This window comes from Rhincodon typus, chromosome 19 (genome assembly GCF_021869965.1).
Source record: "Rhincodon typus isolate 14 chromosome 19, sRhiTyp1.1, whole genome shotgun sequence".
In the NCBI taxonomy this organism is placed as follows: domain Eukaryota; kingdom Metazoa; phylum Chordata; class Chondrichthyes; order Orectolobiformes; family Rhincodontidae; genus Rhincodon; species Rhincodon typus.
In genome coordinates, this window is record NC_063350.1 from 4,812,930 (window position 1) to 4,829,067 (window position 16,138).

The 16,138-nt window shown below is 45.6% G+C and overlaps 1 protein-coding gene across 1 annotated transcript in view; it reads right to left on the minus strand.

Annotated features, from left to right (window-relative positions):
- Nucleotides 1-992: 992 nt before the first annotated feature.
- Nucleotides 993-16,138, minus strand: part of LOC109913136 (angiopoietin-1-like) — a 109,554-nt gene continuing 94,408 nt past the window's right edge. The window contains exons 4-6 of the mRNA XM_048608517.1: nucleotides 13,076-13,136; nucleotides 12,779-12,909; nucleotides 993-2,557 (exon numbers count right to left, since the gene is read on the minus strand). Of these exons, the coding sequence (XP_048464474.1) occupies nucleotides 2,397-2,557; nucleotides 12,779-12,909; nucleotides 13,076-13,136 (353 nt within the window). The 3' untranslated portion in view covers nucleotides 993-2,396. The remainder of the gene's footprint in view (nucleotides 2,558-12,778; nucleotides 12,910-13,075; nucleotides 13,137-16,138) is intronic.

The following is a 16,138-nucleotide window of genomic DNA, read 5'->3' on the forward strand; positions in this document are numbered from 1 at the left end:
ACATAGGGGTCCTAGCTCAGGATTCTGTTAAGGTTAACATGCAGGTACAATTGGCAGATAGGAAGGCAAATGTAATGTTGACTTCATTTCAAGAGGGGCAGAGTACAAGGATAGGATGTACTGCTGAGGCTGTTTAAGGCTCTGGTCAGACTGCATTTAGAATATTGCAAGCGGTTTTGGGCCCTGTATCTAAGTAAGGCTGTACTGGCATTGGAGGAAGGCCAGAGGAGGTTTACAAGAATGATCCCAGGATTGAAGAATTTGTCATATGAGGACTCTGGGTCTGTACTTGATAGAGTTTTGAAGGATGAGGGGGGGATCAAACTGAAACTTATAGAATACTGAGAAACCTGGATAGAGTGGATGTAGAGAAGATGCTTCCACTAGTAGAGGAGATAGGACTCGAGGGCACAGCCTCAGGGGGAAGGGATAACCCTTTAGAACTGAGATAAGGAGGAATTTCTTCAGTCAGAGGGTGGTTAATCTATGGAAATCATCGCCATAGAGAGCTGTGGGGCCAATTCATTGAGCAAAATATTTGCCTTCCTAACTGCCAACTGACCCTGCATTTCAACTTTAAGAGAATCCTGAACTAGGACTCCCAAGTTCCTCTGTGCTTCAGATTTCCATAGCTTTTCCCCATTTACAAAATGGGGATTTCAAGACTAGGGGGCACAATTTTAAGGTGAGAGAAGAGAGAAAAGACAGGAGGGTAAATTTTTTTAACATAGCGGGAGGTTCACATGTGGAATGAACTTTCTGAGGAAGTGATGGATGTGGGTACAATTACAGTGTTTAAAAGACATTTGGATAAGTACACGAATAGGGAAGGTTTGGAGGGATATGGATCAGGAACAGGTAGATGGGACTAATTTAGTTTGGGATTATGTTCAGCATGGACTGGTTGGACCGAATGGTCTGTTTCCATGCTGTATGACTTTATGACTCTATATTTAAGACAGAGATAGATAGGTTCTAGATTAGTAAGGGGATCAAGGGTTATGGGGAGAATGAGGTTGAAAAACATAATACCATGATTGAATGATAGAGAAGACCTGATGGGTCGAATGGCCTAATTCTGCTCCTATATCTTGTAGTCTTAGTGAATCCCTAGGATCTCACACTTTGTCCGTTTTAAAAGATGTTACTATTCCCGAAACAGATTGTAACATAAATTTGGCGGTCTGCTCTGGCATCATAGCAATGACCTGAACCCATGTCAGTGTCAGTACGCAGGGCAAAATGAGACAGCGGGAAGAAAAGATAAATAATAATGTCAAATACAAGTACACAAAGTCTTGTTCATCCGACATTCCAACCCCTGATATCCGCAAGAAATCCTGATGCTCCTTGTCCCTCAACAAATAAATTCGGGTCCTTGTCCTTGAATCTCCATAGGGTTTCCTCATGCTTTTCTCTGCAACCTTCTCCAGCCTGAAAGCCGTCTGTACACTACAGCCCTTTGATCTTGGCATCTGGTGTGCTCCTCTTTCCCTTCACCCTAACTACTACAGACAGCCAGCTCTGCCCTCTCCTTAGTATCCCCAGTAACCTCTCACCTTTCATTTCCTTTATTGCTTTCTGCTGAGTTATTTATTCAGCCAGTCTGTGGTTCAACTCTGCTGATTTCTCTTGTTTTAGTTCAGAGATAATATTCTCCATTTATTCCCGTTTCTGAAGTCCATTGGGATGTGTTTTATGAGATGTAAGGTCTTACAAAAAGTGTGAGTTACTGGAACATTTGAATCTGATGACACAGGCCATCAACTCTACGTAGGCTTCTTGCCTCAATAACCTAAAATCATTTCTATTGCTCGTCTATATGCCCATTGGCTTTAACCAGTTGTATTTTGGGCGGGAAGAGGATGGGGAAGATAGTGAGGAATACAGGGATGGAATTGATCCTGCAAGAAAGGGAAATCTATTAATTCCAACCAAAAATTCTTTGCACAACCATCTGGGCCAGGATTTTGAGCCAATTGGAATCTGTTACTTTCAGGGGTTCCACTTCCTTATTGAAATTACAGTGAACATTTTTAATTTAAGTAAAGGATCTATCTGTTTCTAATATCATAAACACATGTACACGGCTTAAATGTATTTAAAATGTCCATTAATATTCAGAATTAGTCACGAACAATCTGTGTAAAAGTCATTCTTAAGCTTTTGAATTGAATTAGTTCTGAGCAGGAGATCCTTTGAAGTTAATTTTCAAAATCATCTTCACTTTTGGCCATTCTCAGAACAGAGATTCCCCGCTGAGCCCTTCTTTGGCTCTACAAAACCACCAAGCCCTTTATTTGCGCAAATCCAACTTGTGTCTGTGCCAGTCTCTCTCTCTGAAAAGAAAGGGCATGTTGTCCGAGCTCCCCGATGAGCACTGCCCACCACCAAAGTCAGAAGTCCAAAGGCCTGATCATCATGCTGGTCGCTTGCAGCGAGTAACTGGGACCCCGGAAGTAATGCCACTTGATGCCATTGAGTTTTCGGATGTTGTTTCCAACTGTGTAGTACATCCCATTCAAATTGGACAGTCCACAGGCATCAAACCACCAACCTACAAGGACAGAGTCACAGAGGATCAGTGGTTACCGGAGCATCTCCACGTTAGATAAAGACAGTACAGCTGATATAAAGAAAAACCAACATTTTGAGCCAATTTCTGCTCATTTTAGGAACAATTTGCGTTTATATAGTTCCTTCACCATTTTTAAAAGCCTCAAGGCACTTCACAAGAGTAGCTCTCAGAAACCAGTGGACGTCACTTTGCATAAAGTGAGGGGAGTATGGTGAAGACCTGGGTTAAAAAGGCTCATGGAGTGTCTTAAAGGAAGCAGAACAGGACCGATTTAGGGAGAGAATTCCAGAGATCAGAATTTAGGCAGCAGAAGGCACAGTGTCAGTGATGGAGTGACGCTAATTGGAGATATGCAAGAGGTCCCCACTAAAGAAGGATGGAGGTCTCAGAAGGTTGCAGGCTGGAGGAGTTTGAATGCATTGGAGTGTTAATGTTGAGGCATTGCTGGACTAGAGACAATGTGGGACAGATGGAGCACATCTGGTAACATCTGGTTTGGGCTAGCTTTTGGAAAATAACCACAAAAGCTGATTAAATTTGCTCATTGATATCCTTTAAGATTGGGGGAACCCAATGCCCTGAGTCAGGTGAACCTACATGTGATCTATGGGTGGGGCTCCCAGTTCTCTTCCAAGTGTCTCTCGTTCATAAATACCACAGCAGCAGCTTTGATGCAATGATGCATTAGTTCATGTAAAAGATTTACCCCCACACTTCTCATGTCAACCTCGTCAGCATTGCCCACATATTGTGAGCAGAGTGAACACCTCAGTGTAGTCTCTAAATGTATGTAAGCCACCTGACCCAACCCAGCAAGGTCAAACCTGTGACCTCCAGGACATAGAAGGACAAGGGCAGAAGGTGAATGGGAACACAACCACCTGCAAATTCCCCTCCAAGTCACTTACCATCCTGCCTTAGAAATATATCACTATTCCTTCACTGTCATAGTCAAAGAACAAAGAACGAAGAAAATTACAGCACAGGAACAGGCCCTTCGGCCCTCCAAGCCTGCGCCAATCCAGATCCTCTATCTAAACCTGTCGTCTATTTTCCAAGGATCTGTATCCCTCTGCTCCCTGCCCATTCATGTATCTGTCTAGATACATCTTAAATGACGCTATCATGCCCACCTCTACCACCTCTGCTGGCAACGCGTTCCAGGCACCCACCACTCTCTGCGTAAAGAACTTTCCACGCATATCTCCCTTAAACTTTTCCCCTCTCACCTTGAAATCATGACCCCTAGTAACTGAGTCCCCCACTCTGGGGAAAAAGCTTCTTGCTATCCACCCTGTCTATACCTCTCATGATATTGTAGACCTCAATCAGGTCCCCCCTCAACCTCCGTCTTTCTAATGTAAATAATCCTAATCTACTCAACCTCTCTTCATAGCTAGTGCCCTCCATACCAGGCAACATCCTGGTGAACCTCCTCTGCACCGTCTCCAAAGCATTCACATCCTTTTGGTAATGTGGCGACCAGAACTGTACGCAGTATTCCAAATGTGGTCAAACCAAAGTCCTATACAACTGTAACATGACCTGCCAACTCTTGTACTCAATACCCCGTCCGATGAATGAAAGCATGCCGTATGCCTTCTTGACCACTCTATCGACCTGCGTTGCCACCTTCAGGGTACAATGGATCTAAACACCCAGATCTCTCTGTGCATCAATTTTCCCCAGGGCTTTTCCATTTACCGTATAGTTCGCCCTTGAATTGGATCTTCCAAAATGGATCACCTCGGATTTGCCTGGATTGAACTCCATCTGCCATTTCTTCATGCAACTCTCCAATCTATCTCGATTCTGCTGCATTCTCCGACAGTACCCTTCACTATCTGCTACTCCACCAATCTTAGTGTCATCTGCAAACTTGCTAATCAGACCGTCTATACCTTCCTCCAGATCATTTATGTATATCACAAACAACAGTGGTCCCAACATAGATCCCTGTGGAACACCACTGGTCATAGTTCTCCATTTTGAGAGACTCCCTTCCACTACAACTCTGTCTCCTGTTGCCCAGCCAGTTCTCTATCCATCTAGCTAGTACACCCTGGACCCCATGCGACTTCACTTTCTCCATCAGCCTACCATGGGGAACCTTATCAAATGCCTTACTGAAGTCCATGTATATGACATCTACAGCCCTTCCCTCATCTATCAACTTTGTCACTTCCTCAAAGAATTCTATCAAGTTGGTAAGACATGACCTTCCCTGAACAAAACCATGCTGCCTGTCACTAATAAGCCCATTTTCTTCCAAATGTAAATGGATCCTATCCCTCAGTATTTTCTCCAGCAGCTTCCCCACCACTGACGTCAGGCTCACCAGTTTATAATTACCTGGATAATCCTTGCTACCCTTCTTAAACAAGGGGACAACATTAGCAATTCTCCAGCCCTCCGGGACCTCACCTGTGCTCAAGGATGCTGCAAAGATATCTGTTAAGGCCCCAGCTATTTCCTCTCTCGCTTCCCTCAGTAACCTGGGATAGATCTCATCCAGACCTGGGGACTTGTCCACCCTAATGCCTTTTAGAACACCCAACACTTCCCCCCTCCTTATGCCAACTTGTCCTAGTGTAATCATAGAGTAGTCATAGAGGTCTACAGCCCTTTGAACCTGCGCTGATCAAAAACAACTACCTAACTATTCTAATGCCATTTCCTAACATGAAGAAAGGTCTAGGCCCGAAACGTCAGCCTTCCTGCTCCTCTGATGCTGCTTGGCCTGCTGTGTTCATCCAGCTCTACACCTTGTTATCCCAGATTCTCCAGCATCTGCAGTTCCTACTATCTCTGACCCATAGTCTTGTATGCTTTGGCATCGCAAGTTCATATCTAATACTTGTTAAAGTTGTGAGGGCTTTTGCCTCTATCACCGTTACAGGCAGTGTGTTCCAGATTTGTCCCCCCACGCTATGGGTGAAAGAAAATTTCCTCACACCCCATTTAAACCTCCTAGACCTTACCGTAAATCTATGTCCCCTGTCATTGATCTCTCCACCAAGGGGAAATGTTTCTTCCTGTCTAGTCTGTCTATGCCCCACATAATTTTATATATCTCAATCATGCCCCCCTCAGACTGCTCTGCTCCAAGTCTACACAATCTTTCTTCATAACTAAAACTCTCCAGCCTAGGCACATCCTGGTAAATCTCTTCTGTTCCTTCTCCAGTGCTATCACACCCCTCCTACAACGTAGCTCCTATAATGTGTAGAGTTGGGTCAAAATCCTGGAACCCTCTCTCTAATCGGAGCACCTTCAGCACATGGACAGCTCTCGTTGCAGAAAGTGTTTCTTTGAAGACAGCATTTAGATTGACCCAGCCAGTGACAGCAGGAAGGGAGCACTGGATAATCAGTGGTGCTGTTTTTAGGTGAGATGTTAATCCAGCTGCCCTTTACTGTGGACATAAAGAACCCCATGGCATTGGAGAGGAACAGGAGAGTAATCTGTGGTGTCCAGGCCAACATTTATCTCTGAACCAACATACCTATAACAGGTGATCTGATCATTTTCTCCTGTGGGATCCTACTGTGGGCTGCCTGGTTACCATTGACCTCCGTCAGTGCAACAGTGACAAGACTTCAAAGGTTAGCTCAGTGGTTTCAAAGGCACTTTGGCACTTCCCAAGGGAGGGTGTGAATGATGCTAAATAAATTCAAGCCCATTCCTCCCTCTTTCTGAAGGGTCATCAGGAACAGACAATAAATACCAGCCTTTCCCAGGGACTCCCACATCCCAATTAAAAATAAAATAATAAGCATCTGATATTCAGACCTCAGAGTAAGGCAGGGCAGCCAATTTGGTTTCTTCATGAGTGAAGGATCGATTTGAAGCAATGTAACAGAAGCATTTGAAGTGATGATGATTTAGAGACAGCTGCAATGAATACTTTATCATGGAGGGGGGATGTTCTAAATGTATAGCCTGTTAGCCTGGTCGGTGAAAGCTCTCCTGTCTGCACTCATTAAGTACTGCAAACATAGTGAAACATTAGCTGTCCCGTGGTGATATTTGCCACTTCATTCCCTTTACTCATGACCTTTGCTGCCTGTTTGCATGAAATCTTTCCCACATTTCAAATAAAATTGCTTTGGGAAACCTGCAGCCTACCCCAGCCAGCCCTGCAATCGTTTAACTGGGAGTAAAGAGCCGCACAGACTCAGCTGGTGAGGTTGTGATCTGTCAGGCTCTGAGGGAGTAGCAGACATTCACTGCATAATAATAGAAAGTAAGAAAAGGATTTATGGTGCATTTACAGGACAGCAGAAAGCCATTTGACCCAAAAGGCCAAGCTGAATTTGCATTTACATTGTACCTTTGACAGCCTTCGGACATCTCAAAGTACTTACAGCAGATAAATTTTATTTGAAGTGTAGTTCTTTTTATTTACTAGTGGGACGTGGACATCACTGGCTGGGTCAGAATTTATTGCCTGTCTCTAGTTGTCCTTGAGTAGGTGGTGGTGAGCTGCCTTCTTGAACTGCTGTGACCATATGGGTTGACCTGCAATGCCCTTACGGAGAGAATTCCAGGATTTGGACTCAGCGACAGTGAAGGAATGGCGATATATTTCCAAGTCAGGATGCTGAGTGGCTCGAAGGAGAACTTGCAGGTGGTGATATTTCCATTAATCTGCTGCCCTGGTCCTTCTAGATGGAAGTGGTCGTGAGTTTGGAAGGTACTGTCTAAAGATCACTGGTGAATTTCTGCAGTGCATCCTGTAGATAGTACACACTTGCTGCTACTGAGCGTTGGTGGTGGAGAGAGTGGATGATTGTGGATGTGGTGCCAATCAAGTGGGCTGCTTTGTCCTGGACGGTGTCAAGATTCTTGAGTGTTGTTAGAGCTGCACCCATCCAGGCAAGTGGGGAGTATTCCATCACACTCCTGACTTATGACTTGTAGATGGTGGACAGGCTTTGGGGAGTCAGGACGTGTGTTGTTTGCTGCAGTATTCCTAGCTTCTGACCTGCTCTTGTAGACACTGTTGAGTTTTTAATCAATGGTAACCCCAGGATGTCGATAGTGGGGAATTCAATGATGGTAACACCATTGAATGTCAAGGGGCGATGAGTAGATTATCTCTTATAGGTGATGGTCATAGCCTGGCATTTGTATGACACGAATGTTACTTGCCACTTGTAGGTCCAAGCCTGATACTGTCCAGGTCTCATAGAGTCAGACATCTTTGACAGACATTTTTTTATTGTCTTTGGCCATAGGTGAGGGGCCAGAGAACTGAAGAATAGCAAATGTTGTCCCATTGTTTAAAAAAGGTAACAGGGATAATCCAGGAAATTACAGGCCTGCGAGCCTCACGTCAGTGGTGGGAAAACTATTGGAAAAGATTCTCATGACAAGGTCTATAAGCATTTAGAAGCAAATGGACTGATTAGCGATAAACAGCATAGTTTTGTGTGGGGGGGGGGTCGTGCCTCGCTAACTTGATTGAATTTTTTGAAGAGGTGACAAAGACGATTGATGAGGGAAAAGCAGTTGATGTTGTCTACATGAACTTCAGTAAAGCCTTTGACAAGGCCCCTCATGGCAGACTGGTATAAAAGGTGAAGCCACATGGCATCATGGGTGAGCTGGCAAGATGGATACAGAACTGGCTTAGGAGACAGGGCAGCGGTGGAAGGATGCTTTTTGAAATGGAGGACTGTGACTAGTGGTGTTCCACAGGGATCAGTGCTGGTTCCTCTGCTGTTTGTGGTCTACATAAAGGATTTGGAGGAAAACGTAGCTGGTATAATTAGTAAGTTTGTGGATGATTGGTGGAGTTGCGGATAGTGAGGAGGATTGTCAGAGGATACAGCAGAAAATAGATCAGTTGGAGGTGTGGGCAGAAAAATGGCAGATGGAGTTTAATCTGGACAAATGTGAGGTGATGCATTTTGGAAGGTCAAGTACAGGTGGAAATTATACAGTGAATGGCAGAACCCTTAGGAATATTGATACACAGAAGGTTCTGGGTGTGCAGGTCCACAGATCACTGAAGGTGGCAGCGTAGGTAGATAAGGTAGTAAAAAAGGCCTATGGCATGCTTACCTTCATTGGAAGGGGCATTAAATGCAAGGATAGACAAGTTCTGCTGCAGCTTTATAGAACTTTAGTTAGTCCACACTTGGAATATTGTGTACAGCTCTGGTCACCACAATACCAGAAAGATGTGGATGCTTTGGAGAGGGTATGGAAAAGATTTACCAGGATGATGCCTGGTATGAGGGATTTAGCTATGATGAAAGTTTGAATAGACTGAGTTTGTTTTCACTGGAATGTAGGAAGTTGAGGGGCAACCTGATAGAAGTTTACAAGATTGTGAATGGCATGGATATAGTGGAAAGTATGAGGCTTTTTCCCAGAGTAGAGGGGTCAATTACTAGGGACACAGGTTCAAGGTGCGAGGGAGGGAGTTTTAAAAGAGATGTACGGGGCATGTTTTTCACACAAAGGATGGTGAGTGCCTGGAACGTGCTGCCAGAGGAAGGTGGTGGAAGCAGACACAATAGCAACATTCAAGAAACACCTGGACGAACACATGAATAGGAAGGGAATAGAGGGATGCGGATCCTGTAAGTGAAGACAGTTTTAGTATGGAAGGGCAAAATGTGTCAGCACAGGCTTAGAGGGCCGAAGGGCCTATTCCTGTGCAGTATTGCTGTTTGTTTATGTTAGTCATAGAGTTACACAGCACGGAAACAGAGCATTTGACCCATCTCATCTGTGCTGACCAGATATCCTAAACTGAACTACTCCCATTTGCCAGCGTTTGGCCCATATCCCTCACAACCCTTCTTATTCATATACCCATCCAAACGACTTTTAAATGTTGTAATTGTACCAGCCTCCACCACTTCCTGTGGCAGATCGATCCATCCATGCACCACCCTCTGGTGAAAAAGTTGCCTCTCAGGTCCCTTTTAAATCTTTCCTCTCTCACCTTAAACCTATGCCCTCACGTTTTGGACTCCCCTACTCTGGGAGAAAGGCCTTGGCTGTTCACCCGATCCATGTACCTCATGAGTTTGTAAACCACTGTTGTTGCATTTGAACATGGGCTGAGAAGCTGTGAAAGGTGCTGAACATTTTGCAATCATCGGTGGACATCCCCACCTCTGACCTTATGATGGAGGGAAGGTTATTGATGGAGCAACTGAAGATGGTTGGGGCCTAGGACACTACCCTGAAGAACTCCTGCAGCGATGTTCTGGAGCTGAGATGACTGACCTCCAACAACAACCATTTTCATATGTGCCAGGTGTGACTCCAACCAGCAGAGAGTCTGCCTTCAGGTACCCGTTGTACCCGCTGCGCTCCTCCTACCAGCTTACAAGTAGAAATTGAAGCGTGAGCACCCAGTACAGAAAATAGTGCAGTGTTGGCCTGAGGCGACAGAAGGGCTTCTATGGGACTGCTTAGCGTCGGTGGACTCACCCATATTCAAGAACTCTGTGGCTAACCTAAACGAAAAGGCCACTACCGTCACAGACATCATCAGTAAGTGTGTAGAAGATTGCGCGCCGAAGAGGTTAATCCAAATGTTCCCCAAGCAGAAACCATGGATGAACTGGAGACCCACTCCCTACTGAGGTCCATGTCTGAGGCAGTTTCACGTTGGGCAACCCTGACCTATACAGGAAATCCAGGTATGACCTTCGTAAGGCCATCAGAGATGCCAAGAGGCAATACCAAACTAAGTTTGACCAACCACACAGACAGCCATGGTTTGTGTCAAAGCTTAAATGACATTATGAGCTACAAAGCAATGTCGAGTACAATCACTGACAACAGTACATTCCTACCCGACAACTCAATGCATTCAACACTTGCTTTGAAAAGAAGGGCAGTGAAACAACATCACCTATTCCAAAAGACTCAGATGCACCTGTATCCATGGTAACCACCGCAGACGTTAGATCAGCCTTCTTGAGAGTGAGCCCACAGAAAGCGACTGGCCCAGAGGCAGTCCCCGGCCATGCACTCAGAACTTGTGTGGACCAGCTGGCCGCAGTATTCGCACACATCTTTAACCTCTCCTTCCTACATTCTGAAGTACCCACCTGCTTCCAAAGGCCACCACCATCCCAGTCAAAAATCATGCAACATGCCTCAATGATTATCACCCGGTGGCTTTGACCTCCATGATTATGGAGTGCTTCGAGAGATTAGTCATGGCTCACATCAACTCCAGACTACTAAATTGTCTTGATTCTTTGCAGTTTGCCTACCAGTGCAACAGGTCCACAGCAGACGCCATCTCCCCGACCCTATGCTCATCCCTGGAACATCTGGATGACAAGGATACCTACATCAGGCTCCTATGTATTAATTACAGCTCCGCCTTCAACACAATAATTCCAAACGAACTCATCCCTAAACTCCGCGACCTATGTCTTGGCTCCCCACTCTGTCACTGGATCCTTGATTTCCTGAACCAGAGACCACAATCAGTAAGAACAGGCGACACCTTCTCCACCATAATCCTAACACCAGTGCCCCACAAGGCTGGGTACTCAGCCCCCTACTATAGTCCTTATACACCCATGACTGTGTGGCCCAATTCCACCTGAACTCCATTTACAAGTTTGCTGACAATACCACTGTTGATGTCAAACAATGACAAGACAGAGCACAAGAAAGAGATTGAGTGTAAGAGATTGGTGTAAAGGCAGCAATCTCTCCATCAACATAAGCAAATGAAGGAGCTGGTCATTGATTTCAGGAAGCAGAGTGGAGGGCACATCTCTGTCTGCATCAGTGGTGCTGAGGTGGAGATGGTCAAGAGTGTCAAGTTCTTGGAAGTGAAGATCACCAAAAATCTGTCCTGGTCCACCCACATTGACCATTGGTCAAGAAAGTACAACAACATCTCTACTGCCTCAGAAGGCTAAGGAAATTCGACATGTCCAAAATGACTCTTATCAATTTTTATAGATGCACCATGGAAAGCATTCCAGCTGGATCCATCACAGCCTGGTATGGCAACTGCTCTTCCCAAAACTGCAAGAAACTACAGAGGGTCGAAAACACAGCCCAGTCCACACAAAAAACAGCATTCCATCCATTGACTCCATCTACACTTCCTGCTGCCTTGAGAAAGCAACCAATATATTCAGATACCTCCCACCCTGGTTATACTCTCTTCCACCCTCTTCTGTCAGACAGAGGTTATAAAAGTTTGAATACACATACAAACAGATTCAAGAAAAACTTCTTCCCTGCTGTTATCAGACTTTTGAACAGACCTCTCAACTGTTAATTCTGATCTCTCTCTCTCTCTGCACTTTCTCTGGGGCTGTAAAGCTGTATTCTGCACTCTGTTCTGCTACCCTTGTATGATATGATCTGCCTGTAGAGCACGCAAAACAACACTTTTCACTGCATCTCAGTCCATGTGACAACAATCAATCAATGAAAGGCAATGAAATTGATCCAGTTTTGCGAGGCCTCCTTGATCCAGTTGAATGCGGTCTTGATGTCAAGGGCTATCAAGTTGCTGTTGTAATGCAGGAAATATGGCAGTCAATTTGCACACAGCAAGCTCCCACTAGCAACATGGAAATGACATTCATTGATGTTAGTTGAGAGATAAATGCCCCAAATATCACCTCCACCAACCAGAAGGACAGGGGCAGCAGATACAATGAGACACCACCATCTGCAAATTCCCCTCCAAATCACTCAACATCCTGACTTGGAAATATACCACTGTTCCTTCAATGGAACTGGGTCAAATCCTGGAATTCCCTTCCTGGGGACATTGTGCATCTACCTACTGCAGCAGTTCAAGGATGCAGCTCACCATCCCCTTCTCAAGGTCAGCTAGGGATGGGCAATAAATGCTGGGCCAGCCAGAGATGCCCATATCCCTGGAAGGATGGAAAAACAAGCCATGTGTGTCACCTGTTCCATCAGTGGAACTGGGAATTTTCTAGGAAGCTGTAATGTTGGGTGTGGTATTGTGATTCTGTGGCTTATCCCATTACCATAATGGTTAGGCAGAGGACTAACCGACTTCCCTCTCACAAAGCTATTTCTGGTGAGTACGTAAGATTGAAGGCTTTCCAAAAATCTCTCCGCTCCGATCTTAAATATGTAACAAGAAATGGGGAAGCTGGTCATTAGCAGTAAGGGGCATGTGAATAGTAATTGCATTCTAACTCCCCGCTCCCCCCTTACCTCCAGTTAACATCAGGGCACACTTGCAGTGGCAATTGTCATGGTCCGCATCTCTGGTGCTGAAACTTGCTCCATGAAGAGCCAGGCTGCTCTGACGTCCTGCTGTTCCACTGTATCCTTTCAGGAAAAGCCTGCCAAAGAGAGGGCGGAATGAGTCACTGGAACGATTCTTTTCGTGCAGTTGTGTGTCAGCTGTTTAGCCACAGTGGGTAGCCCCCCGAGGCGGCACCCTCCTTTAGCTGACACAGACCCTCACATTGCTGTCTACATCCTGATAGACGGGCAAGTGTACCATACCTCTTGGGAAGTGTCAAACTATAATCCTGTTGGAGCCTTCGTTCATGAAGACCAGCAAAAACTTTACAAACACAGTCAGTCAAAACTGGCACCAACGTTTCAAAGGAGCAAAAGCAGTTCTCGCTCTGACCCAGTCTAGGGGCAAGGAGAGAGGCCAAGAGGCCTCCAAGGGTTCATCCAAACAGAGATGGCAAACAGAGTTGTCTGGCTGACGAGAGGGACTGGGAGGGAAGGTAAGGGTGGGTAAGGGAGGGCTGTGGGAGGGCGGGTAAGGAGGGGGTATAGAAGGTAAGGGTATGTGAGAGAGGGATGAAGGTGCAGTGGAGTGGCGTAGAGGAGGGCTGGGGCTAAGTGGATGTGATGGGGTTCAGGGAGTGAGTGGCGGAAGCTGTGTTGGGCTGTGGTGGGGTGGGGAGACAGGTGGGGAGGGGAGGAGGCTTTGTGGTGGTTAGGGTGTGGTGGGGAGGTGTGTGGTGGTTGGAGTGAGGATGTGGTGGGTGCGGTGCAGTGCACTATAGGGAGGGAGGATGGGAGTTTTTGTGTGGGGATGCTGTTTAAAAGCCCATCTGGGGGCTTTGAGACTTTGCGAATGCGTTACAATGAAACAGCAAATATCCTCAAGCCGTGCCCACACCCCACCTCACCCCCTTCTCCTCTCAACCTCCCCTCACCCTGCCCATACACCACTGCCAACTCTGCAACAAAAACAGAAGTTGCTGGAAAAGCTCAGCAGGTCTCACAGCATCTCCTTGAGGAAGGGTCACCGGACCTGAAATGTTAACTCTGATTTTTTTTTCTTCACAGATGCCACCAGACCTGCTGAGCTTTTCCAGCAACTTCTGTTTTTGTACCTGATTTACAGCATCCTCAGTTCTTTCGGTTTTTACTGCCAACTCTGCACTTGTCCACCCACTCCTCCAGTCACCGCATCCACAACCCTTCCCTACCCCCTCGGCCCTACCCACCACCCTGCCCCCTTGTCCTGCCCGCACCCCAAATCACCGCCCAGCCCTGCCCTCACCAAGCACACACACTGCTCGCCCCACCCACCATGCTCCTGTTGTGTAGAACTCCAAGGTGCCAGAATGGTGGGGGGCTGCATGGTTTCCAGGGAACATTGCTGCCATTCCTCAACTAACCATCTCATGCCTTTTAAAGGAATTTCCCTGAATCCATGAGAATCAAGCTCCGGGCCTCCGTGCTGAAAATTCCTTACCAGGGAAATATTTCCTTTCTCATCATTCACACTATCAGGACCCTTTAGAGCTTAATAAAATTCAATGAGACTGTCTCTTATTCCTCTAAACTCCACAGAATATAAGCCAATCTTCTCACCCTTCTCTCAGTCCCCTCTTCCCAGAGTACTGGTAGCTCTCGGTATGGTTAGTGAGATCATTCTGCTTTGTGTTTGAGGGACACAGTGAGCATCCGGAACCAGAACTTTGGGGCCTTGCCAAAACTGTTCAGAAAAGCTGTTGGGATGAATCATGAGGTGTCAGAGAGAGTGACATGACTCAGGGTGAACTAGTGAAAAGACTTTTATCCGGAAAGTTTAATTGTGTTGGATAAACAATCAGTTGGACAAAGGAATGATCCAGTTACATTCTTCAAGGGTACCACACTGACTGAAGTACAAAACTGTGAGCAAATAGTCCGTCCCATCAGAAACCATCTTAAAAAAACACATCACTGTTTGTATTGGCTACAGGATACAAGATTTATTCCATCTCATTTGCGACAATTCGATCCCTGATCTTATATTTCAGACTGCCTGTACTTCTGCATGAGTTTCTTTCTGTTTCGATGGTCTGTTTGTCATTCCTTCCCTCACAAATTCTGCCTTTGTGTGTCTGTCTTCAGTTGGCATCTCTCTGCCAATTTTTGCTCTGTGTTCCTTTTTCTCTCTCAGGGTCTTCGAGTTTCTGTGTGTCGTTCTCCCTTATTGTCTCTCTCTTTCTGCCTCAGTCTGGATCCTTCTGTCACTATCTCTCTTTGCCTTAATCTGTGTCCTTCTCTCTCACTGTCTCTATTACACTGTTTCAATCTGTGTCCTTCTCTGTCACTGTTTCTTTTACACTGTTTCAATCTGTGTCCTTCTCTCTGTGTCTGTGTATCTCTCTCTTTACTCTTTCTGCCTGTATCTTGTTCATATCCTCCCTGTGTTTATTTTTTTTGAACCTGTCTTTGCTTCTGTGCTGAATTTACTTTCATTACATTCAAATTGATGAAGAAATTGAGCCAGTCTGATGAAGCACCCCAAGGTTGATCAGCTGTGTCCTCGTGTTTAGACAGGGAAAACAGTCTCACAATGTGAGAAAGTTGGATGAAGATGGAACAATTGGGAAGCAATGTAAAGGTATCTCTACCTGTGGGTCTTTCAGTGCAAGTGCATCTCAACTGAATGGATAGAGACCTATTAGCAAGAAACAGATTTGATGGCCTTTCATATCATTGTGGGATCCTGCTATGTGAGCCTTGGCTGCTGTGTTTCCTACATTACAACTTGGCTGTTCATCACAGGAGGGAAACTGAAGGAAGGAATGGGGTGGGATGGGTGGGTGGGTGGGTGAACCAGATATAGTTAAGAGCAGAAACTGACAATACATCTGAGTGAGGTTTCATTGAAACATATTGAAGCTGTTAGAGTGCTTCATGGGTGGAGAGAGACTGTTTCCCCTGGTTGGGGAGTCATAGTCTCAGGCTAAGGGCACTCTCATTTGGGAATGGGACAAAGATTGATAAATTCTTTCACTCAGAGAATTGTGAACCTTTGGAATTCTCTCCCCCAGTGCTGTATTGAAGAACAGATCGATTGATTTTGGACTGTGAGGATATCAAAGAATACGGGGAGATTGGTGGGAGATGGAAGATCAGTCATGATTAAATTAACTAGCAGCGCAGGATGAAGATGTACGATAGCTCTCTCCACTTCACATTTCTGAACACAATTTGTGAACACACTCCTCTTCAAAGTTGTGTATTCAGCCCAGTCTATCACGCAAGCCAACCTCCCATCCAATGAGATACCAAGGTGTAGAGCTGGATGAACACAGCAGGCCAAGG